Source organism: Melozone crissalis, unplaced genomic scaffold, assembly GCF_028551555.1.
Source record: "Melozone crissalis strain CALT ecotype California unplaced genomic scaffold, PUWL_Pcris_2 ptg000023l_1, whole genome shotgun sequence".
NCBI lineage: Eukaryota > Metazoa > Chordata > Aves > Passeriformes > Passerellidae > Melozone > Melozone crissalis.
In genome coordinates this window covers 25,136,307-25,161,316 of record NW_026535801.1, presented here as the reverse complement: position 1 = coordinate 25,161,316, position 25,010 = coordinate 25,136,307, and the positions used below count along the sequence as shown (strand labels likewise).

General features: G+C 37.9%; 1 protein-coding gene across 4 annotated transcripts in view; it reads right to left on the bottom strand.

Annotated features, from left to right (window-relative positions):
• The window catches only part of RBMS1 (RNA binding motif single stranded interacting protein 1), a 143,096-nt gene that overhangs the window by 28,109 nt on the left and 89,977 nt on the right, over positions 1-25,010 (bottom strand). For all 4 annotated transcript variants that reach the window (XM_054277934.1, XM_054277937.1, XM_054277936.1 and 1 more), the window contains exons 3-4: positions 12,482-12,540; positions 9,572-9,663 (exon numbers count right to left, since the gene is read on the bottom strand). In XM_054277934.1, coding sequence (XP_054133909.1) covers positions 9,572-9,663; positions 12,482-12,540 — 151 coding nt within the window. The remainder of the gene's footprint in view (positions 1-9,571; positions 9,664-12,481; positions 12,541-25,010) is intronic.

The window sequence follows — 25,010 nt, the reverse complement described above, 5'->3', positions numbered from 1 at the left end:
TGAAGAACAGCTTTCACAGTGTTAGAACTGGTTTGTTACTTAGATAGTATTAGGCAATTTTGTTTTGCACCTTGAGATATGTAGGCTTAACTTCCTTCTTTAATCAGTTATATCAGCAAAAGCTTTAAAGGAGGTTTCAAGCATTGGCATTACAAAATTGCACTTGTAGCCATAGAAAGATTTTCTGAAATTCCAAATAGTATTTGAAAGGAAAAGTTTTGAATATTTACTTTTTATTACAGACTGCAAAATATATTGTAGGCAAATATGCTAAAACTTCTCTAAATAATCAATAACAGTATATCAGCAGGAAAGTCAGACTCTTTGCTTATTTTTATTTAATTTCCTAATGTTTTTATTCATTTGAAAAGATAAAAAAGGCCCTATTTTGTTCACAGTAGTAACAGTGTAATTTACGTGCAAAAAACAAAAGAACAAAAACCAGCCAACCAACCAAATAAAACATTACATTCACCCAGAGAGAGTCACCCAGCAGAGAAATAAATTCAGTCAAGGCAGAAACTCAGAGAACCCGTTCAGGTAAGTGGGTAGAGCACAAGGTAAGTGGGTAGAGCACACTCCCCTTCTCTCAGGCTCCTGTGGCAGCCCAGGGCTTACCAGACACCCTCATTATCCTGGCACTATATCCTGGCATGGGACCATGAACTTTTCCTGCCAAAAGGGGCACAAGGACCTGCTGCCATTCACTGCACACGCTGGGCATTGGATGCTTGTGCTTACCCACCTACCAGAGAAAACCTCCTGCCACAAAACCATGTGACATACTGCTAGGGAAGGCAATGCTGCACTTTGGAGGAATATTAGCAACTTCACCACTACCCCACATTACAAAGCTCTTGGGGAAAAAAGAGAAAAAAGAAGTGCATCTGAGGAAATTGTTCTAAGGAAATTGTTTTCTCTGAACAGAAAGCATTTTGTGATGGAAAAATTTTACTTGTGGCCCATGAAACAATCTGTATTTTGCATTATTAATTGTTGGGGTTTGGTCAGGGACATGCTGAATGGTTGACTGGAAATGACTTCTGTTTTGCTGACCCTATCTCCACATCAGTCTAGTTCAGCCTGAATACCCCCAGGGATTCAGTTACTTCTGGTTTGATTCTTTGATGGAACACCCAGACCACAGCAGACAAAGGGGAGTTTGAAGACACTTCTACACATGTCCATAGCTAGAACTGGTAAAGATGGAAGGCAAAGGAGGGAAACAAAAAGCAAAGAAGCTGCCAACAGATGAGGATGTCTCACTGAAATCCTGGAATACAACTTGAAATTTCTTCCATCTGTAATTCTTTTAGCAAAATAGTTGAAATGCCAACAAACACATTCCACAGTGCATTGAGGAGTTATCTGCACTGCAGGTGCAAACCCATGACCACCCTGCAGTTCAGCTATAAGGATAAATCACAGGGCCACAGAATAGCTCAAGTTGGAAGGGACCCATGAAGATCACCAAGTCCAACTAGGTCAGGACAGATTAATTTAATCCACTTCTTCACTTTTCAAGAAAAGAAAGAAACAGCCACTGATTCACAAAAGGGCTCATTTACAACACTCATTTGCAACCCCTACTACTGTTGGCATAGATGCAAAGCAAGACAGAACTTTTTCTAGAGTGTATTTGGAATTTTATACAGTTTGACAATGGAAGATTTACACCAATTATTGTGCAAAACAATTCTCTTCCTTTGAATAACTTATTTCACCATGCAGCTCCTGTCATGTCCAGAAGGCTATTAAACCTTGAAACAGATATCTGAGTACATTTTGGGAGACTGTAAGCAGCAAGTTAGCTCCTTCCCCTTGGGTTTCCTAGCTGATTTCCAAATAGCAGCCACAACTAGGATTCTCCTTCCATCTCTGTGCTATCTTACACAGAAGGCACTGCACAAACAGATGTTTGCCTTTATACATTATTTTGTCATGGAAAATGGTTACAGGTTAACAGCTAAAACTCAGGAAGTTAGGAGAAAGACAAACTATTTAAGTCATCCCTCTCTCTCTCTCTCTCTGGCAAGCAGAGGTTTAATACTTGAAGTTCTGTGAATTTTTCCCTTACCAAAACCTGTCTCACCATTGCTTAATTCACAGTGCTATTACTATTCAGTCTCAGAAGACAAAAATAATTCCTTTGACACATGAGTTTTTAATTCCTCTTCTGGAATTAAGAAAAAAAAAAAAAGCAAAACCAGCAAAAATACCTTCCAACATAAATCAGCTCAGACCTTGCCTATACATTGTAATAATTCTTAGGATTTAAAGGTAGGTGTTCCTCTGCTTAAAATCCATGAAATCATATAAGCCACTTTCCCCTTATATATCTTAAATCTCTTGAAATTATTTGCATTATTTTATGGAAATGATAAAAATATTTACTAAAATCAGTGAGAAGTTCCCTAATTTTGGGCAGCAAGCCTCCATTAACATGTAATCTACTGAATATAATATTTTTTTAAATTCTATACAATTTAGGAAAACTGCTTAATTTGATTGTCTTCATATTTCATGCAGGGGTTTCCTTAGTTAACAGAACCTTCAGCAGATCCTGAAAGATGCTGAAATTGCTCAGCATTTTCAGATTATGGGCAACATCAGGGAATTTCTGGGCTTCTGTAAGTATCCATATTACTGAGAAAACTAGCAAGTCTTGTTTTTAGCAATGCAAGTCATCAAGTTTCTATCAATCTTTTCTCTCCAAACACCTTCAGATGTGTCTCCTGAACTTCTCTACCAGAATGTAACAATATAAAGATGGAGAGCAGAGCTCTTGCAGAGAAACATGCTGATTTTCCCCAAAGAGCTCCCAAAGATCATAAGATACAGCATTTCTGACAAAAATGACAGGAATGATCAACTGTTAATATTTATTTCTGCAGAAAGAGGTGATCAGGATTCCTACATAATGTGAAGTGCTCTACATCATCTGAAAGAAATTAACAAAAACCTCCCTGTGCGTGTGGAATTGTTCCTAAATTGCAAGCAAGAAACTTGGCAAAAGGCAAGGACATCTGTTTTCTGTTGCTGTGTGTAAGGTCAGAGGGAACAGATAGCCATTCAGAAACATGTGACTAGGCACTGCTCACAGCAAGGAAGATCCTCTGCCTGACAGGGAAGGGATTAAATGCTTGCCTGCCTTCATATAGATACTACTTCAAAATTTACAATTGGCCGGTGTCTCACTGAAATATGTCTGTTTTAGCCACAGTTTTAATGCTGTCTGACCACAGACTGTTAACAACACAATTCAGGGAAAAATCACTACCATAATCTTCACTTGTTCTCCAGAATTGCATATGATTAATACACTAAACATTCAAATTTATTTTTACAGGCATATCTGTATTAAGAAGAATTTAACTGCAATAAGCTTTGTGATCAATCTATCACTTCATGAATACATTCCTTTTTTATTTCTCAGTGATTTTGCTTTCCCTTTGCTACAAGGGCAGGAAGGTGCCCCTTGGGAGCCCTGAATGAGCCCACCATAGCTCAAAAGAAGGTGCCAGAACAAGCCACAGTACAACTTAGCAACTGAGATAAGATTTTCGTGGGCTGAAGCTCTTTACTCAAGGCAAGTGTTTGTTAATTGTCTATTTAGAGCACTTGCAATTCCTGAAGTGATAGTCATGTGGCTCCCAGGTAAGCAAAATTTGGCTTACCTTCAGTTTACTTCATAATGACTTTTAAGAACTTTTACAATTATAATGAGAAAATTTTATTATATTTATTTAGAATCTGTTACAGTAAGATTTAATACTATTACCTACAAAAAGTAGTTCAAACTAGATAAAAAGAAAACTTATCAAGACAGTTGCTAAAAACTGCTGTAGAAATCTACTTGAGTTAGCTTCATTTTGCCTGTCATCTGTTCTTTGGCATTCAGAAGCCCAGATGCAGAATAAAAAAAATTGCAACGTACCTACCTTCTCCAGTTAGATTAAGTGCTCTAGCTACCATGGTAACCTAAACTATTTTTCTTACTTTGCTCTGTAGGAATGAAAACTGATTTAATTCTCCAGAAGGTTGTCACAGTGAAGACAAGTACTATAAGCAATACATTACTGAACCTCAAAAAAGTTAGCTGTTTCTCATTTTTTCTCATTTAAAACCATGCTCTTCATCAGCAACATAAAGGAAGAGCTGTCTTTAATACATTTTGCTTATTAGCTGTGGAAAAGCCTTGATTTCTGCTACAGAGATGAGGACAAGCAGCTAAGCAGCTTTTCCCTCCCAAAGTTCACACTTTATATGATGTGACAATTCATCTTTTCCAAATACATTTGGGAAAAGAAGACACCTAGAGCAAGCTTAAGGTATGAGAGCTTAGGAAAGAAAGATAAAACTACCTGCACATGGAGTGTACATCACAATTCTGCCTTAGCAACCACTGAGTGAAAAACATTAAGATTGCAAATTCAGGTCATCTCTGTACTCCAGAGGATCAACATGAACTCAGACAATGGGCTCATATTCATCATAAGCTAAAACCCACCCACACATAACAAGTTTTAGAAATTGATCTGATGCTTTGAGGGCCTGTAGACCACTCCAGAAAACACAAATTGTGTCTTAAGAACGGTGGAAGCCAGTACATGATGGGAGAACATCCTTTACATTGTCAGCACACTATTATTCTGACGCAATTCAAATAAGAAACAATTGTTACAATGGTCCTAATTTTTTGCACAAGCTTAAAATATTTGAAAGTACTTAGTGATAAATTAATGTGAGAGCTAATACAAATAATCAGGACCACACTTCATTGTGTCAGCGGAAGCGAAGACTTTAAGGAGGAGGAAATTGTAACATTATGAATCTGAAGTCCTAAGTCCTAAAAATGTGCAACTCTGGGGAAATCTTGGAATGGATAAACAGTGAGTCTTCCCACAAAAATGCACATTAGTACATAGAACAGCATTCCTTGGCTCAAATTAACAAGGCTTACTGACCACGGAAATCTTACATGTCTGTGGACTACTTTCATGGCTTCGATTGTAAGTGTTATAAGTTTTCTAAAGGTAACTTTATCCTTCCATAAAGAAAAAAAACAGGAAAACACAAACTGGAAAATAATGAATATCAACCATTTAAGTAATAAATTATCTTGACTATCTTATAGTGAAGGTGTACATATAAAACTACAAATCTCACGAGGAGAGAGAGAATTGAAGAGACAGGAGAAGACAAGGTCTTCAACAACAAAATGTAGGGAATAGGGGTCATTGAGTCCATCATAGCTGTGTTGGACTTGGATGGCCTAAACAACTTTAAAGACTACACTGATTTTAAACACATGGTTGAAGTTCTATTGTGAGAATGTCCATTAATACTTCTTGTGATGCCTAAAATAGATTGTAAGCTTTTTGCAAAAAGTGGTCATTCCTTATGTAGATATAAGCCTTTCACTATTATCTCAGAAATCTGTCAACCTACCAGGAGATGGACAATCTGGTTGTACAAATGCCTCTGCCAGGCCAGGAAGGAGTTAACACTCAGAGAAGTCTGAGCTGGCAGAGCCACACTGCTGTTCTAGCTGGCTTGTACAGCTCTACATTGCTGTCAGTATAATTTAGATATTCTCTTGCTGACTTTATCTGGGCTGCAAACACAATGATTCTCTTCCTGTCTTAAGTTTGCTAGACAGAAAGATGAGAAGAACTGTGAATTTTATTAACCATTCTTACTTAGTAGCTCTTTTTTACCTTTTATGTTTATACATTAGTTTTCATTTGGAAAGTAAAATTGGTCAACTTTCCATTTGAAACAGTTGCTTCAGTAGCTACAGTTGAATTCCGTTAACACCATTTATTGAAAAAGAACTTGGTCTGAACAGTGCCTTGGATGCTTTATGTTAACCTCAAAATCAAAAGCCTATGAAAATTTAGGTGTCTGATATCTCCATAGCATTTATAGCTCACCATTTCTAAAACATCCTTACACAGTCTCAGTATGTTAAATCTCCGTTCAAAATACAAATATATAGTTGATTTTCTGTGTGCTATCTTCCTATACACAAAGTCCCTTTCTGCCCACTCTGAATAATTAGAAACCTAGAGTTATCTCACTTTTACTTGTGGGGTGCTGGGAAGAGAAGAGGGTTCTCAGAAGAATCACTGACAGAAACCACAACTTTTCTAACAAACAAAATTGTCAGAGCTTTTCAATACTACTACTAATCTTACCTAAGACTGCTCAGTTCTACAAAATCACAGCTTTTGAACTTATAATTCTTGGTTTATAATCACTTCTCTAGGAGCAAGAACATAAATTAAGAAATTTTGATAGATTAAAAGGAATCAGAATAAAAATTGGACATGCAGAAGTTACTAACTAGTTTAGAAATAACACTACTTTTGCAAGACATGTATTTGATCTGTGGAGTAAGAGAATCTACTGGTTTGTACTGGTGGATCCTGAAACAAACTGGCTACAGCAGAGCTCACATCATCTGATCCCCTTCCACAGCCACTTACATACCCTGAAAAAGATGGACTTACCACTGGCAATACTCAGTGGAAGAGAGGAGAGGGACAAGACCTTGTTAAACCCATTTTAAATTTCCATCCAAAAACTACTCCCATCCCCTGGCTATGCAATTATCATCTTACATGAGGTCTTAGCCCACATTTTCTGGTCAAAAGGAAACATTGGAAACATTTGTTTAAGCAGTGACCAGAAGACACTGGTCACCAGCAGAAAGCAAAACTCTTCCCAGGCTGCTTTGTCTTAGGCCAGGGTTCCCAATTCAGATCTCAGAAAAAGCAGAATAGCTGAAGACATGTTATTTCATGAGCAATGGACTGAGAGAGGGTTCCATTATTGTGGCATCTCCTGAGTGGTGGCCACTTCACCAACAGTGACCCCCAGAACAGATTGGGCAGGATTTGGCCTGAAGATGTATCTTGGGCCCTGGGCCTTCCCACTCTGCTCAGCAGTAGCAAAACATGGCAAGTGGGATTGTTTTCTCAACTCAGATCAACTGGAAAGCAGACTGCCAAATACAGCATGATTTTACCCCATGGATAGGAAAATACCACCACTACTACTACTACTACTAATGTAATTTACTACTTAATCTTTTTTAAAATAATATAACTGTAATTTGAAGTTACCTCTACAAAACAGAAAGAATTTTAATATATAAAAATCAGAACCACTTCCACTAAAGCAGGGTTTGCAGATGAACTTGCTGACGTGAGTAGTTTTTATCTCACTGACCTAGAGCTACAGCAGGACACTGCAAAAAGGACTTTATGGCAGCCAGAGTCAGAACATGGCTCCAGCAAGAACATTTTCCTCCCTGTTCAGCTGCTGTGGGTCAGAGACCATGTCTGGGGGGAGGGTGAGAGCACTGAGGAGCTGTGCTGCTCCCCACACCCTGGGCACAGAGTAATTACAACACCTTCCCATGGATAAATCACCCCAACAGGCATGGATTTCCTCTCTGAAACTGCAGCAGCTGTGGTGGTCAGTAAGGAAATTGATTGCCCAGACAGGCAGGAAACTCCTCAAATCCTTCTCTGACACTCAGGCTTGAGCCTGAAGAAGTGTCACTGCAGGACCACCACCCACGGCATAGGTGGTCACACACAAAAGGATAAAATACTAAACACACAAACACAAACTTTTATAGTGTCATGCCTGTGAAGGGTGTGATTTGCTAATCTTGCCAAAGCAACTGCGTCTGGCCATTTCCAGACTGGAGCATCTAAGTAGAGATAGGATTTTTCAGACAAAACGAGAGCAGCATTGCCCAGGGGAAAAAAAATCCAATGGCTCAAAACAGACAAAAATCAAAGCACTCAAACTCATAGTCACTAGTGGCTGTTTGTTGTGGTACTGTTCACTGGGCTGGTTTTGGGGTTGGTCTTGTTAATAATTCAAACACTCTCTCTGTGTTAAGAAGCAGAACAAGTTTCACTGCAATGCAAACCTCATAGTTACAGGTTTCCCACAGGTCATCAAGCTTGACACAGGGTCAGAAAAATAGCCAAACCTTTGGGATATTTTGGTGCACATTATTTCATTAATGCTAACAAAAAGAAATATTACCAATCTTGCAACTGTCAGAGGAAATAAGTCAGAAATATATACTATAAAAGACATTAAGAAACTATTCATTTTGTTACTAGTTAATTATTAGAGCTTCTCCATCTACTCAAGAAAACAATTAAATCAGACATCAAAGTTCATTAAGAAAATGAATTTACATTACTTCAAAATCTCTTTTTCCCCCTCCTACCCAGAGATCATATTCATAAGATGGCAGACAGAACTTTCAAAAATCTGGGGTATATTTTAAAGTGATCACCTAAAACCTAAAGATTTAATAAATGGCCTTTATTAAGCATATATAAAACCTTGTAAAAGGGAAAAAACCCAAGTGTTTTCCAGTAAGCATGTATGTTTGTGTCATGGCTGTAATGAAACACGCATTAAGTATGAAACATATGGTTTCCATTTTGTTGCCCTGGAATCCATCCAAAGACATTTATATTGTTAGCTTAACTGTTCTCTTTAGCTGAGAAGCTGTGGAAAATATCTCATCTGAAAAAAATCTGTACCTAGTGGATAACTATAAAAGATTTGCTAGATTTTTAGCAGACTATTTTAATAAAAAAGCCTCTGAGATTGCTAGATTTTAAGTTTTTTAAATTAGTATATAATTTTCTAACTGAAAACAAATTTGCTTTAAGAGGTACCAGTATTCTATCAACAGATTATAGTGGTAATACTTTTTTTAGTTAACAAATTTGTGGAGGTGTTTATGGCTCTCTTTTGGAACCAGGCCATCTGACCCAACAAGAATGCATGACAGTATCATTACTAAAGTATAATATCCCTAACTTCATAAAAGAGCACTGAAGATACTCTGAAGACCACATCTGGCTAATAAGCTGGTTCAGAGGCAAGGTTCATTAAAAATTAGAGAAAAATAAGATAGCTTTCATTCTGCATTTTTTTAATAATTGCTGGGTTTGCCTTGATGCAAAAGTAGGTCAGCCAAAAGCTGGCTAAGAATTTCAAAGTATCTATCATGAATGCTCAGATTCAAATTTTATTTATATTAGCAGATAATATACCAGAAGGGCTGAAAAATAAAGTTCAAAGGTTAAATTTTGCCATGATATACTTAAAATTTAATTACTAAATCTTAAGACTTCTAACCTCAGTAACAGACAATCTATTAAACCTTTCATATCTTTGTGCTGTAAACCAATTCATTAAGCCCACTGTAGTTTTTACAAACCATTGCTAAATTTTTGTTTGATGAAGCCAATGGAAAAGACTATTATGAATAAATTGATAAATGCAATAAGATCAGTTTGAAGACTTTACAATTTCATGCTTCTTTATTTATTTAGTTGAGCTTATTTGGGATGTGGCAGAAAAAAATCTCCATTTTGTTACCTTAATAATTACATGGCTTGAGGATTGTGCTCTCTGTAAAGGGCCCTGCAGCTGGAAACTCCACACTGCCCTTGTTGTGCCACTGTACAAGCTTGCTCATTTCACAACCCATTGCAAGAATTAGCTGGTTATTCTAACTCACCTTTGCCATCTGCGCTTGGACTCCACTGGCCTTTAAAGCAGAAACTGCCTTCTGAGCAGCTGCTGGGCTGTCAAAGTCAACAAAACCATAACCTGAAAGAGAAAACATCATTTTGTTAGCAAGGCAGCAACCAGCTTACAAACAAACACTTCACAGCCAACAGTCGTGCTACTGGCATGGTTATTTAATACAATTTTCTTGTTGTTCAACAGGGACAATTTGAACTCCATGTCTTCATGCAGTGTCCCCCTCCCCCCCAAAAAAAGAAAAACCTAGCAAAGTTCTTGAATCTTGAACTAGTGGAACAAATCCATTTCCATGCCCACTCATTATGAGAATTTTGGCCACATTGCTAACAAGCAGTGCTTTGCTTTCTGTTATCTGGTATGTAATTTCTAACACCAGATTATTTCAGAGATCACCAAATAAAGTATCACCTATAAATTTTCCTGAAGTAAATTCTTATTGCAGTTTGAATGAGTGACAAGTAAGTCTGTAAGTTACTTTTCGTTTATTCAAATTTTTTTAGAAAAGGAATTTAGTTTAAAAGCCACTCATCTACCCAATTTTTGGTAAATTACTTATCTCACTGTGTATACATAAAAGACAGTTAAATTTAAAAGTGAGTGAATACCCATCTTCAGTGAAACCAAATGGTTATTGAAAGAATGTGAAAAACTGGCCAGAAAGCATTTTCTATGCCATATAATGCAATCTTGAAATATTAAAATATGCTCAACATCAATTGAAACAAATTCCATATATTTGCAATAAGCTCTTTTCTTATTCTGAACAAGAACACGTAACTAAGGGATTCCAGGATGCCCAAATTCCAATATACCTTGGCCTTAACAGACACTGGCCTTACAGGCTGGGATTTTTAATCCAGCCTGGGAATTGGAGGCTCAAGGCTCACCAAGAGGCAGTCAGAGTTTGGGAGCTACTTCCACTAGATGTTATTACAAACCTCATTACGCATTTTTCAATCCCCCTCTTTTCCACCAGTGAGCTGCCCAAGTATCAATAAAATCCCCTTCCAGAGTTAAAGTTGGTGTAAAAGAAAGGAAACAAAAAAACCAACAATGAAATAATCTCTGGAGGAGTAGAAAATGGAAACATTTCTTCAAAATATATTACAATTCTCTTACAATATATGTATACTGAGAAAAGGCTGTCTAATTTTAGAAAAGGACAAGTTTTAAAGCTCTTAACTTGGGAAAAACAACTCAAGCATCCTTGTACATCACTGCAAGCTTATTTATGCTGCCAAGAAGCTGAAGAAAGCAGCATATTGTTTTGTGTAACACGCGGTGGTGTGGATTGTTAAATCCTGACATGAAACAAAGTGAATTAGTTCATATCAAGTTTTGTGCTGCCAATGCAAGACTAACTTCCCATACCCCAAACTGGCTCTCCACACCCCTGGCAGCCTGGGTTATCACCAACACACTGCAGGGTGTAATACAGATAAAGTTACATACTGACACCAAGCACGCCATCAAAGCTGGCTTTGCCACCTTCCAGATGATAGAGAAACTCAATTGCTCACTGTTCCAGTCAGTTTAAACCCCATAGTGTATTTTTTGGCAAAAGCCAAAGATGCTGTCAATCTTTTGGTTAAATTCCAGTTAGATATTTACATTCTGCCTACTTGTATTCCCATTGCAATTTCAGCAACACACAGTGAGCCTCCCTGGAGCCTTACCTTGGAGTGTACTGTCACAACAGGCTGTTAGCTACCACATATCATCAGAGAGATTTAAATTCTCTATTGAAAAAATCATCTTAAATCTCTTAAAGAATTAATGTGAGAATTTCTGTATCTCTGAAAGGCCTACTGAACACTTCAGGAACTGACAAAATGGACAGAATAAATCCGTTAACTGCAATCATATGCATTAACTAATTAAAATAATTGCAAAGGGCACCTCCTCTTTCCTAGTCACAATGACATCTGCATACAAGCTAGGAAAAAATTTTCTAGAAATTTCAGTTTCTGAACTGTCAGTGCTTCTTCAATTTGCTTAAGATGGGGAGTTGAGAAGCTATGTCCTTGCACTGGTTCCAAGTTCTGCACAAAAGCTTTGTCTTAATTAATGATGGACTCTCCTCCCTCTGTCTATCAGCTTTCTGCTCATTCATGTGCATTATGCGTATTAACACTGCTCAATCAGCTGACTTAATATTTCACTTTGCTCAGAAATTATCCTCCTAATTGTAAAAAATTAAAGTCTGAATCCTGGTATTTCAGTGTCTGCTACCACACCTTCCTTCTCCCACCACAAACAGGCTGGGATCTGAATCACTGCAATTGCAGTGAGCGATGAAAACCCATGAACTGATACATTCAGCTTGTCTAGAGGAGTTCTAATTTTTTTTTTCCAGCTGCAATTACTTCATTGAAAATGAACCCTCTCTTTGCTCCCAATACATTCAATAGAACATAACAAAACACAATTAGAGTACTGGAACATGTAATTAAGTGCTGCTTCAAGCAACACTAATCAATGGAGCTTATTTCCACAATGTATAATTTTTTAAGATGCTTAGTATAGTTGAATGGTCATCTGCAAGCTTCTCTAGTTTCTCCAGGCAAAAGGGGAAAAGCTGCTTTTAACTCCATTTTTGTTTTTAAAATAGAGGCGAGCTGCCAGCCAGCAGTGTGCATGTCAGCTTCACTCCGCCTTGGCTGCGCCGCCGACACCGGCTGTCTGCCAGCTCCACTGGAGGCAAATGCATTGAATGCACCAACCACCAGCAAGAATAAAACTCATTTAGGAGCAAGAATGGAGAAAAAAACCCCAAACCAAACCAACAAAGGTAAAATGAGCTTAAAATACAACATTAATGCACTTCATAGAATCAGTTGCTACTTTCAGGGGAACACAGTATAAAGGAAAATATACATACCTTTGCATTTGTTTGTAGTCTTGTCCAAAATAGCCTTCGTGGATACAATTTTCCCATACCTAAAATGTAGTATACATGTGTAAGGATAATGAGAAAAGAACATCCTATTATAATAAACACACAAATCACTTTATTTTATCACCTAGTATCCTTTACTCTGTGCAAAATGAAACAATTTAAGTAGACTATAATTATGGAATGCAAACTCCTACATAGATGGAACTGACAAAAAACATCAACAATTTCAAGCACGATCTTGTTCTATATTCTCAGTGGCACCACAGAATAAGCCAGAAAAGAGTGCTTTATAGAAAAGAATTCCAGGCATTTAAAATCCTGGTATTTATAAGACACCATGTTATAGATATAAGCTGGGACTCTCAGTACATAGACCAGTTAGAGCAGACCAGTTGCCTTGTCAGTGGTAGGTTTGCTGGCTAGCACAGTATAGAAAGAGAAAAAAAATGCCCAGCAAAACCCCAACTGACAAACACAAAAATATTACACCTGATTTAATATTATTCTGTTCTAGAATATGACAAGTAGAAGACTAACGAAAGCTGTTCAGCAAAGTTGGCAAAAACATCTGTACATTTCTGTAAATATAAGCAATTTCAACTAAAATAAAAACATCCCTCAGGAAAGTTTCCATTTTCTTTTTCTTATTGCCAGTTTCTCAGCACCTGGTAAGCCCAATTTGCTATGCAGCCCAAAGGTGAGCACACAGAGATCTCGGCAACTAAGCTTGGAAAACTTACAGCAATCTCAGCTATAAGAACAATGACTGTTTCGCAAGCACTCTGACAAGTTTATCAGAATTAGGTATTTTGATCATTTCTAGAGTAGAATTGTTCCGGTTTGCAATTTCCCTCCAAATAAAAATCCCAGTTTCAATTTAAAAACAGCACTTCTCTTGGCCTGCATACAGAGCACAGGTTTCCCAAGCTCCTTCCCACATCCTCCTGTTTGCTTGTCAGTGACACTTGTTAGGGTGCCCTGAGCATGAAAGAGAAAAATGATGCAAAAGGAGTTTGCTTTGACTTGAGAATGTAATGTAACTTATTACACTAAAAGGTATACCTATGCACTGTGTGCTAAGAGGCTCTCTGTCATTGTACAAGAACCCAGAATTATGAGAAGTGTTATCGGTACATGAAAGGGGAATTTGGGGAAAAATGAATTTTTGTCATTTTACCTGCTAAACAGAACTTCAATAGTGTGAGTATAATTTCAAAACATACTATGTCAAAAGACAACTAACTCCATTTCTCCAGTAGCTGTATTAGTCTTAAAAATTCTTCAGAGTATATTAGAAGCCTAATAAATTGAGCTTTGTTTGTTAAGAGTATTCAATTCATTGTTCACTTGTAAAGTCATAGTTATTCAAAGGCAAAGCCTATTTATGAAGTACTTTCCCCACAAAGAGCATTGAAATACACCTTTCACCTAGCAGTCTTTGTGACCAGTTTCAAGATCCTGCTGTTTATGCAATAGTTATTGGATGGTTTCAAGTAATTGCAAGGGAGTAAACCTGGGACACAAGCCATGAGGTGGGTGATTCCTTCTTTTATCTGAAATTGTGAGCATCTACACTGATATAAAATAGAACTATCCCTCTATAGCCTAAAAACATACAAGCATCAACGAAAATCAGTGCATACCTGAATTTACCATTTTAGAAGCTGTAATAAAGCAATAGAAATTGTGCATAATAGTTGGAGCAGGTACTTCATTATTTGTACCACTTATTTTCCAAATACGTCATTCCATTTAGAAAGTTTTATACTCCCTAAATCAAAACTACTCATGTTTTCTCCAGAATTTTTCTGAGTGCAGAGTAAAAGCACATGCTATAAATGAGAGAGGTAAACTGCTCAGGGCGCTTGGAAATCAGTATGACATTCAACATTCAGCATCCTCCATATCCTATCAGGCTCCCTAAAGCTTCCTGAAGTGAACAGCTACATAGCCTTTTGTGGGGAAAAAATCCCTGGAGGATGATCTTGTCTCTGCTACTGTGTCAGTTCTTGGAAGTGCAGAAAGTGGTGGTGGTGAAGAGCCCCAGCCCTGGGTATTCCTGTGAGCACAATGACCTGGTCAGTGGGCTGGGGGCTGCCTTGGACTGCTCCAGCCCACGCTGCTGATGCTCAGCAGCCCATGAACAGGTCTCTGCACAGCTGTTCTTTACAGAAACTTTGTGGACTACCTTCCACTGTGCAAAGATGGCTTAGCGATTTATTGCACTGTCCTAGATAGCACAGCTTCTGCAAAGAACCAGCCACTATGGAAGGCTGCCAAGAAATTTCAGCAGTGTGAGTCTAGGAACAAACTGGGAACCTGTATAACAATAGCAGCTATCGCCAGGATTTCTCCTAGGTTTTCCCTCCCATGTATGAGCTGTTCTCCACTCATGCCATGAGGCACAGAAAAGCAGTTTACCCACCCTGAGCCTGGCCAGCAGGATGCACCCCCTCCTTGTTCCCAGCATGTGATCTGATACCAGGGGAATTACTCTTTGCAGTTTCTCCCAAGTGCTTCCTTCAAATGATGACCATTGTGAAAACTTTTCTTCCCCTTGAATTCTACAGTCGTTGTACTCTGCTTTGAACACAAGCTCCTGTCTTCAACTGGTCCTTTATTGGGTGCAACTGCAGTCAAGACCCTGCAGAAATCAATGGGCTATAAAACACACCAGTCATGACACAAACTGGTATGTATTGCAGAAAGGATTACAGAAAGGATTATAGCAAGCAAGAGAAAATTTGTATTCCAAAGATGTCTATGATGTTAGGTCTTGCTGAAGATCCTAACTCCCCTCAAAGCCTATACACATCTAGTTGTCTAAGGCACTTGCTGAGGGTTCTCTCCTGTTCCACAGCATGCTTGGTGAGATTTTGTATCTACAGTGAAGCACTGTTCCATGGCTGGCAGAATCACTTCCACAGCAGTTGATGTTTGCTCATTCCCTTTCAGCTGAAACAGTTTTTTAAAACATGCTTTCCTTTAAATTAAGTACTAGTCTTTAGAAATAACTGCAAATCTGGCTGGTGACAAGAAACTGGGTATTCCTTATTAAGTGAGTTATTTTTCTCCCCAAAATAACATGAAACTCATGTTCAACAGCAATAGAGAGTTCAGTTTTGTTTTTTTTCTTTTGAGTGCTTTTAACACATTCTTCAGTCTGAATTATGTTTGGAGATGGAAAGATGTTTCAGCTTTGTGTCTCTTTTTTATACAACACTTGTACCAATATCAACTCACACATTGAGAAAGAGAGAACTTGGGTAAGAGGCAGGTAAATAATTGCCAGGGTGCACTGGGTATGGGATTAACAGGGGTGTGCTCAGCAACTGCCTGTGACCCAGTGTACAAGAGGTACAGAACACCAATACAAATGTCTGGCTGGACAGAAGATAAAGAAGAAACATGTTCAATGCCAAGCCAGGAAGAAATGCAGCACAGCTGCTTAACAGGATAATGTTTACTACTGCTCATTAAATCCTCACAGCACAGAAATTAAAAAATAACCCTCACCTGGCTCATGCTGCCCCAAAATCTACTGCCAGGTGATAAGAATGTCAAACACTGCACTATACATGTTTTTGAAGTGGAAGACTTGAAGTGAAGCACCACCACATAATTTTTTTAAATCATATTGTTCAGCAACATGGTCAAAAACAGTGCAAACAATCATCCTGACAGATTCACTGCAAATAGCTAGGGATACGTTTGGTATTTAAAACCTCTCTGAAGCCTAATTTTGGCAACCTCCACAATGCTGAAAGAAAAGGGTCTTTAGAAAACCAAGTACATGAATCAACCTGAACCACTATTTATTTTTCTCCCTTTGTACATCTGGCAGTATGATGAACATATGTGGAAATGTGAGCATGAAAAGACGCCATCGTGAGCATGACAAAGAATGGGGAATGAAGTAGTTTGAAGTCTCTGTCCCAAGCGCTGTTTTGAGTGTTGAAAGAACTTATCTGTGTGTGCATTAGGGGAGGTACAGTAAGAACAGGCAGTGAGAGGCTTGATAAGGTTTGTCTGGAATGAATTGTTCAAATCTGTGTCCACAACATAATGTAATATACCTCATACCACCATGCTTACAGTGCTCCCGTTGCAGTACTCTCAACCTGTCCTCCAGCTTTTGCTGTGAAAGATTTCTCTACCACAAGATGTTGACTCGGACAAAAATATGCCAGAAGGATCTGTGCTACCATGGAAAGCCCTTGCTTTTAAATGCTGCTTAGGTCCTCCATCCTGAACTGTCCAGAACTTTCTGTTGAAGATGAACAGTGATCTCCCTTTGCCTAAGTCCAGTCCAGCTTTAAAAGAACATTCCTAGAGAGCCTGCTGTTACAGTTTGTGTTACTGTAGTGCCGTCAAAACTCCTCTGATGTACAGGAATGCTGCATATTTTCTGTGTTTGTTATACATTAATTTTTACATCTTAGAATCTTATCACTGCCCTTCATGGAATGCTCTTAATTTTAAGATCCAGAATTGTGTGGTAAAACCAGACACAGATTTCATAACTTGTAAGTCGCTCCAAGTACATGAATTAACTTTAAGGTAGAATTGTGAAAGGAAAGAGAACCTGGCTGAAGACAAAATATTCTGACAGAGGGCCAATATTCTCACCAGGTGACTCAAAGACTGGAGAGAGCACAACAAAAAGGCAAATCTGGCAAGGAGTGTCACATAGGAGAGCAGATCAATTAATCCTAAAATAAAATGCAGCTGCTGAACACACCCACATCAAAATAAATTGTAATTTTGACTAGGGCAAGTAACTAGATGAAAATGCATAAAGCAAATGCTTCATAAGCAATTCCTATACATTAATTGTAATGCTAAAAAGAAAAAGCAGGTGGGCCTGCTTAGTCTGTAAATCAAAAATATAAGAGACAACAGCAAAAACCAAAAAAATATTTCTTATTCAAGATGGCCTTATTCACCACACAGCATGGTCAGTGGGTACCTTGCATGTACTCTAAATGCAGCAAATTCTTGTTTGAAATGAAATCATGTTGTCTTTCAGTACGACCTCAAATCAATGCACACAACAAAAATGGACTTCGGCAAATCAGTCACATGCAAATTTTAAGATACTCACCTCCCCAAACACAGAGTATTCTGTATGGAACACTGTGACTCAAAACATTTATATGCAACTGATTGTCTTACTAGCCAGACTCACACCACCATGTATCCTGCTTGTAGAGTGGGTGGAAGCCGTTACATTCATCTCAGTTGAGACATGACAAGGAAAAACCCAAACAGCCCATGGGAAGGCCTAATCTCTGCTGGAGTTCCCAGTTCCTCTGTAACACCTGGCGCAGGAGGAGCAAAGAAAATTCCCTGGGTCTGAGAAAAAGAGCCAAGGGAGTTGTCAGCAAGAGCTGACTTGGTACAGCTCGCCCCTGTTCCTCACTGGTCTTGCCACGATCAGGGCATTTCTAAGCCAACAGCACAGCCAAGGGAACTCGATCAGCCCCATCAATCTTTTCTCCTGGATCCAAAACCCAAGCATAAAAAGTTTTATCTGGCTCCCATACCTCTGCCTCTCTGCTGCCTTTTGGGAAAGTGGTGTACTGAATCTTAAGCTCTTGGTCGCTTTTAAGCTTAGACAAACAAAGGGAGTTTTTGTTTCTCTATGTATCAAATTTTCAATTTTTCAGTAGGGGGAATTTTGGAAAATGGTTGTCAACACAACACTGCAAGCCTTTGTGATAGACAACTCTGATCCCACTCTTTAGTTATGGGTAAATGTTTCTCACAAAAACTTGATAAAGAAATTTATTCAATCCAGCAGAAGACTGAGTTTTAAGAAAAGAATCAAACCATATGGTTTCCATTTTTAAATTCTTCTTCACCACATCTATGCCATTGCTCAGAAGGAAACATTGCTGAGAACATTTTGTCCGTGTTTTGTTTTCTGTTGTTGGAAGACACACTGTTCTTTGAGAAACTCTTAGGAATACTTAGTTGTTTCAAGGCCATCATGCACCTAAAGGTTTTCTACCAGAACATAATAAGCATCTACCACCAAAAGCTGGACCAATCATTTTAAATACGTAATAAAACATTACACAAAAAAATGCAGTTATACTTTCATATTTTTACTTTCCAAGTTGATGTGCATGGATATTCTAGCTTTATTCTAGTATTAGTTCTGTCTCAAAATTGTTAGATTTGGCTAATTTATTTGGTTTAGTAGTCTTCTTTCCTAGTTCCAGATATTCAACCACTGGGTTCACCAATGCCACCAGATGTGCCCCGTTTCCCACATTAGACCATATTTTTCACTATATGGAAAACATATGCTTGAGTGCCTAAATTAAAGTGTTCTTTTGAGGATATGGTGTTAAATGATCATGTGGTTTGGACATGAAGCTAGTTCCTTCCTTTCTTAATAACTGTCCCTTTGACTCTCTGTACTTCAGAAAAAAGATGGTATTTCCAAAATACCCAAATATCCAAATAGTTCTCATTCCCGTTTATTATTACTTTATTTGGGAGATAAATAATACCTCCAAATAAATTAGAATTTACTATTATAAAAGCCAACTACAGTTTTGTCTTTACAAAATTGCAAAAATTACATTTTGTCTGTTAATGTAAAGACTACTTTTGAGAACTGGGTACTAAAAAAACACCAAGAAAAAGATCCCCCAAATAAAAAAGCCAAAACACCCTAGGCTCCTAGGAACTTTGCCTTTACTGACAAATCAATATTCTTATATACTGCTCTAAACTCTTCCTTAAGATCAGCAAAGCTTTCTTCACAAGATGTCTGCGTTTAACTCTTCTTTTTAATTTAATTTCTGTTTTTAATAAGAATCAGTGTATGTCATCATCATTACCAATGCAACTACCAACACCTCCAGAGTGCAAACTACTTTTATTTTGGTACAAATAATCTGTTCTTCAGTCTCACTAGGTTACAATTCCAGATTTCCCTGAGAAGTAATCAAAAGCAGCAAAACCAGATGCAAGCCCAGATATTTTCCCATCTCCTACCGTTGTCTGTCCTCACAGGACCAGATGCTTTGCACAAAGGACATACACAATTTAGTAAAGTGTGAACAAATGCCTTGTGAGTTTCTTGGACAATGTTAATTTCAACAGAAAAAAGCAGTATTTTATGAACAGGTATTTGGCTTGTAGTGTACAGGCTCTACACAAATGTAAATGCTTCTTAGAACTAAAAATAATCAGGAATTCAAAATCTTAATAGACAGTGACACACAAAAAGATTTTGGAAATTATTATTTTTCAGCTACCCAATTTGTTTTTCCCAAGAGTAGTTATTTCCTGGTTCAGACAAAGATAAGCTGCGGGGACAGAGAAGATATGTTTTTAGAATCAGGAAATGTTTGCTTCCTTCTGCTCTTGCTTTGTAGAGATGTGAATAACCTCTATCCATTCCTTAGAAGCTGACTGGAATTCAACAGGAAAGAGTCCCGTTAAAAATCCTACAACTATTTTTATCACATCTTCCAAAGGTTTTTCAATTAATATGATCCTTGTTGCACAACAAATTGATTATTTTAAAAGCAAGAACCACTGCACAACATCTTTAAGCAAGAAGACCCACTGCACATCGTCCTGGGCATTTTAAACATTTCAGAAATATTACAGCTGACACTAAAGCAGCTTTCCCAATGTGGCTTTTTAGTGTCTTAATGAACAGACTTTCAACAGCTGCTTGAAGGTGTGTTCTCTGTCAATTTTAAATCAACAAATATGTAAGGGCACGTTAATTTACTTTTACTTTATAAGGTTAAATATATTGCAATAAGTGAAAAAGGGGTACTTTAAAAAGTTATACTCCAGTACTATGATGACACAGTCGGGGGGGGGAATTAAAAATAATCCGTTAAGTATGCACACACACATATGCACACCCACTCCCAGCAAAAAGCTTTTGGAGTTGGAGGGGAAAGCTCTCATATTATGCCCTGTCAGGCATCAAGAAGAATTCTGCTGATGCTACTCTGAGAAAAACACAGTCAATTTAAAAAGAGATTTAAAAATGTAAGTATAGAAATCTTTACATTATGGTTTTGGGGGCTCTTTTTTTTTTTTTTTTTTTTTTTTTACTTTGAAAGAAAGAAAAAGGCAAATTCTGAAGGATGAACCTGCAACTTCTGTTCTAGGCTCTGACAAGTTTATCAGTATCTGAGGCCTCAGCTGCTCCACTGAGGATGTGAATTCAGATACTTGGCAGAGCTATGATAAATAATCACCCTCTCTTCAGGGAGAGATTTTTGTCAAAGCCCTCAGTTTTGGCCTATCCTTGCTCAGCTGCAACATGATTTTTACTACTAAACATATGGCACCTAATTTCCATTTAATCTTCCATAGGCTAACAAGAGAACGCTGCTCAGTGTTATGGTAGGGAGAGACAACAGCTCCAGACGCTGAAAAAGGAGAGGCCAATAGCAGCTAAAGTGGCAGAGTTGACCTCTTGCTCTGCACTGGAGATCAGCTTTCATATTTCACAGACTCCTAAAGATTCTCATCAACCTAATGACTCTTATAAAAGCCAGAATACAAACATGCTGGTCCTAAATTTGTTGATTGCATAGCTATTTTAACTGTAGACACAGGATGTCACATGCTGCGAAGAAAAATGCAATTTCAAGCAACAAATTGTGAAAAATGATCCTGTTCTGTCCTTCTTGCTGCCTCTGCCCCTGCAGTAACCCAACCTGACTTCTGACAAGCTGAGGTGATTTTGCATAATCTCTGAACCATCTGCTAGGCTATCCGTCAGTTCAGTAGCCTTGTTACTTTACAGTTTATAGGTTAAGCAGGATAAATAACTTATCAGAAATAAAAACAGATTTGCCTCTTTGACACACTTTGAAGTGCAAGTATTGTCTAAGTAATCACAGCTTGCTTACTCCTAAATGGAAGAAAAAGAAAATAAAAATCAAAGTAAAGCATTAAAACAAATGTCTATTCTTTCAGAAAAGGAAATTGTTTATCATAATCTTCACAGTTTATGAAATCAATAGCACAGCAAAACTAAAGTGATTTTTCCTAACTAATTTTTGCCTAAACTTTTCGAAGATTTTTCTCTTTACTCATTTAAAAACACACATATGAAGTATTTTTAAATGTGTAAACTATGCAGAGTTACAGTTTTCAAACATCTGTTTGCAGGGACACAATTGCTGATTGACATTAAAAGTGCTGTTTCCTGCCAAAGATCTATTGAGCTTGTTAACCAATGAGAGTGAAAGACCACTCTGGTTTTCCTTATAAATTATGTGACATTGTTCCTTAGAGAAAAATTTTTAAATATGCCGCGATGTGTGCAAATCAGATAGAATGGTTTAGAAACTAATTTGCCACTATTCTGCTTCTAATATAGAATATTGTAATATGCGTGAAGTGTTCTTCCACTGAAAGCATTACAGAAAGTTTCACCATAAGACACAGAACTGAGGATCCTTTGCATGAAAATAGTTTGCAGTTATTCAGATAGTCAAACAATAAATCTCAGAATTATCATAAATCAACTAACATGCATTAAGATGATTCAAACAAGAAGCTGCCAGTAAATGCTACAACATCACAAAAATCAAGGCGTGTGCTTCTCAGCGTCTGCCTCACAAAGCAGGCTGCACTTCCTAATCTCTACTGTCCAGCATCCAGTCCAGCAGTTCTGGAGAACCCTGACTTTACAAAAAGAAAAAAAAAAAAATTCACTTAAAAGATACTTGGAATTTTTGGCTAATTTGCTTTTTAGTACTGCCATCACTCTTACTTAAAACACAGGATCATCTACATTTTCTGCAGCAATCTGATGTGCAACTACTGACAAGGCTATTCCAGAATATGGGAAGAGGTTACAGTTTCCTACTGTTACAAGATGGAAGAACAAAACCATGTTATTTTAAGAGAGCAAATGGTCTGTGTTTGTTTTCTTACCCTAGTGCTACAGAATGGACACAAATTATGTACTGAAAAAAAATCTGCATTTTTCACCCAACTGAAAGCTTGAAACAATATTATTTGCACATAAATTATCATAGTTTCTGTGGCTCCCAGAAAGAACATAAAGACATGAAAGCATGTCTTTTTTACATGGGCACAAAAGATACAAGTTGGTTTTTTTAATAATAATTCATTTGCAAGCATAGCAAGAAAGTAACAAAAAGGTTTAAATTACAAAGTTGAAATGTTGTTTCTACAGTCTAGTGATTTTTTTATCCTTTTCTTTATACTGAGAAATGATCACTACTCAGGACAATGATTTGGAAGGATGATAAATTAACCCAGATGAATATTAATATGTATTTATAAGCCCAGCTCATGGCAGGTCTGCAGATGTGCATGTATTGATTTACCACTGCTCGCTGTTTTAATCTGAAAGTACAGCACTACTTCCATGCTCAACCATAAATCTTGGCAAATTTCAGCCTCACTGATTTTGCAGAGCCTACAGTAACAGCTTGAAAGAATAAAAGTATGAAGACATAACAAAGCAGTTCCTGTTATTCATAACTCTTTCCTCTTCCCTCTGTTAAACAGTAGAGATCAGCTTGGGAGCATAAATGAGCCTCTCTACCTGAAGACATTTTATTTTTCAATTCCTCCTCCTCCATTCAAGGAAGCCAAATTCAGTAATTGTCAGCGCATGATGCATTGTCCATTATTTTGGCAATTCCTAAGCATATTTCTTTTTATTGTGGGAGGGAATTAAGGAAAAGGCAAAGGGAAAATAAAATCATCTATCTACACTTCCCAATACTTTTTTTCTCTTGTTTAGTCAGAACAGTGTAAATCAAAATGATTTTATCATTTGGCTACAGGCTTAGCTAGTGTGAGATTACCTCCTCTCTGGATAGATAGGGAGACACCTATTAATACCACAAACCTACATATTTGCAGAGGATTACTCTTTAATTTATTCTTGCATATCAATTTCATTTCTGGTGAAGGTTACTAACCAAGTCTTATACATCCAGTTTAAACAGATGATGCCTCAAGGAAGCCATCAGTCTAGAAAACCATGAGATTGACGACTGCCATAAAAGGGCACTTTCAACCACACTCCATTTCCCAAGCCCTGATCCATCTGCCAACTCCGAACTACAAAAAACTGTTTCACATTTTGTGAAAATTACATATATAAAAAGTACATATATCTATATGTACATGCATACATAATGTCTTGCATTGCACTGAAGATGTTTCGTTGCTAGTATAATGCCTAGCATTGATAACTTTTTTAACTACATCAACATATTTTCTATGTATTGCCCTCTGGCTTTGTAACATTAAGACAACTGAAAAGACAAGAGGATTTCCAACAGTTGGTCTGCTGGGTTAAAGCACACTACACATAAAGATAACTGTTTGTCCTTACCTCTAGCTTGCACTAATTTAACACCCCATCTCAGAAAGTGTTGGCTGCCTCTCTTCTGTCTGGAAGGCTGGAGGGGGAAAGTCTCTATGTGTTCAAATAACTTCCACTTTCTCTGAACTGCATTTTAAAGTGGTTCTTCTATGAAATACTCATAGTAACATCCTGCCTTCAATAGCTATTCTATACTGGGATTAACACCTTGTAATAAAGTACAAACTCCTTTAATTTCTGGTAACTTAATGTCAATCTTATTAGAACAGAGCTAAACAGACAAATTACTCAAAATCACTGCTAAGCCTTCTGGATGCCTTGTCCCCTTAACAGCATGGCATGTAGACTTTATCTCTATTTGAATCTGCTTCTGCAGCCTCAAGTCCCAGCTGTGCTGAATAGCAAATAACTCCATTTCAATAGGGAAGATGGTTGTACTAAAGTAGTTCTCTCCAGGGGTCAATATACTTCAGAAGGGCATTTAAGTGGCTGTATGTTATTGAGCAGAAACATCAGCTCACATATTATTGATTGTAACTGCACGGCTCTGTTGAAAGGATGCCTGCAGTAGTATTAAGTGCTGAGACAGGGATAGAGGAGTGTTATGCATTAAAAAAAACTACTATCCATCTGTTGCCAAATTTTAGATAGATGAGCAATCACAAGCTGTAACACAAAATCTAAAGTGCAACCTCTGTAGCTGATGCGTCAGGGTCATATTCAGTGACACTTCCTCAGTTTCACACTGCTTAGATGATCTTTTGAATATTGACTGAGGAAAGCAGGAGGCAGAGTTTGATTTCTGCAGTTTTGCAAAGAGTATGTAATAGATACTTACATAGAAATCTGCTTTTGGTAGCTTAAATGTACCCTTTTCTTTAAGGCATCATTAATCTGTTCAGATCCCATCACTGCAGCAGCCCAGGACAATGGCAGCCCTCTGGAAGCACTGCACCATCAGCCCACTGAGCCCTGAGCAGCAGCCAGGGCTGCAGGCCCACACTCTGGGCACCCCCAGACTGCCCTGCAGAACACACAGAGCCCTGAGCCACACGTGATCCCCAGCCCCTCATCTCCAGTGACTTTTGCAAAGTGACCATGTAAATACCACCATGGAAGGGTAAGCCCAGTGTCCCAGACTGCACT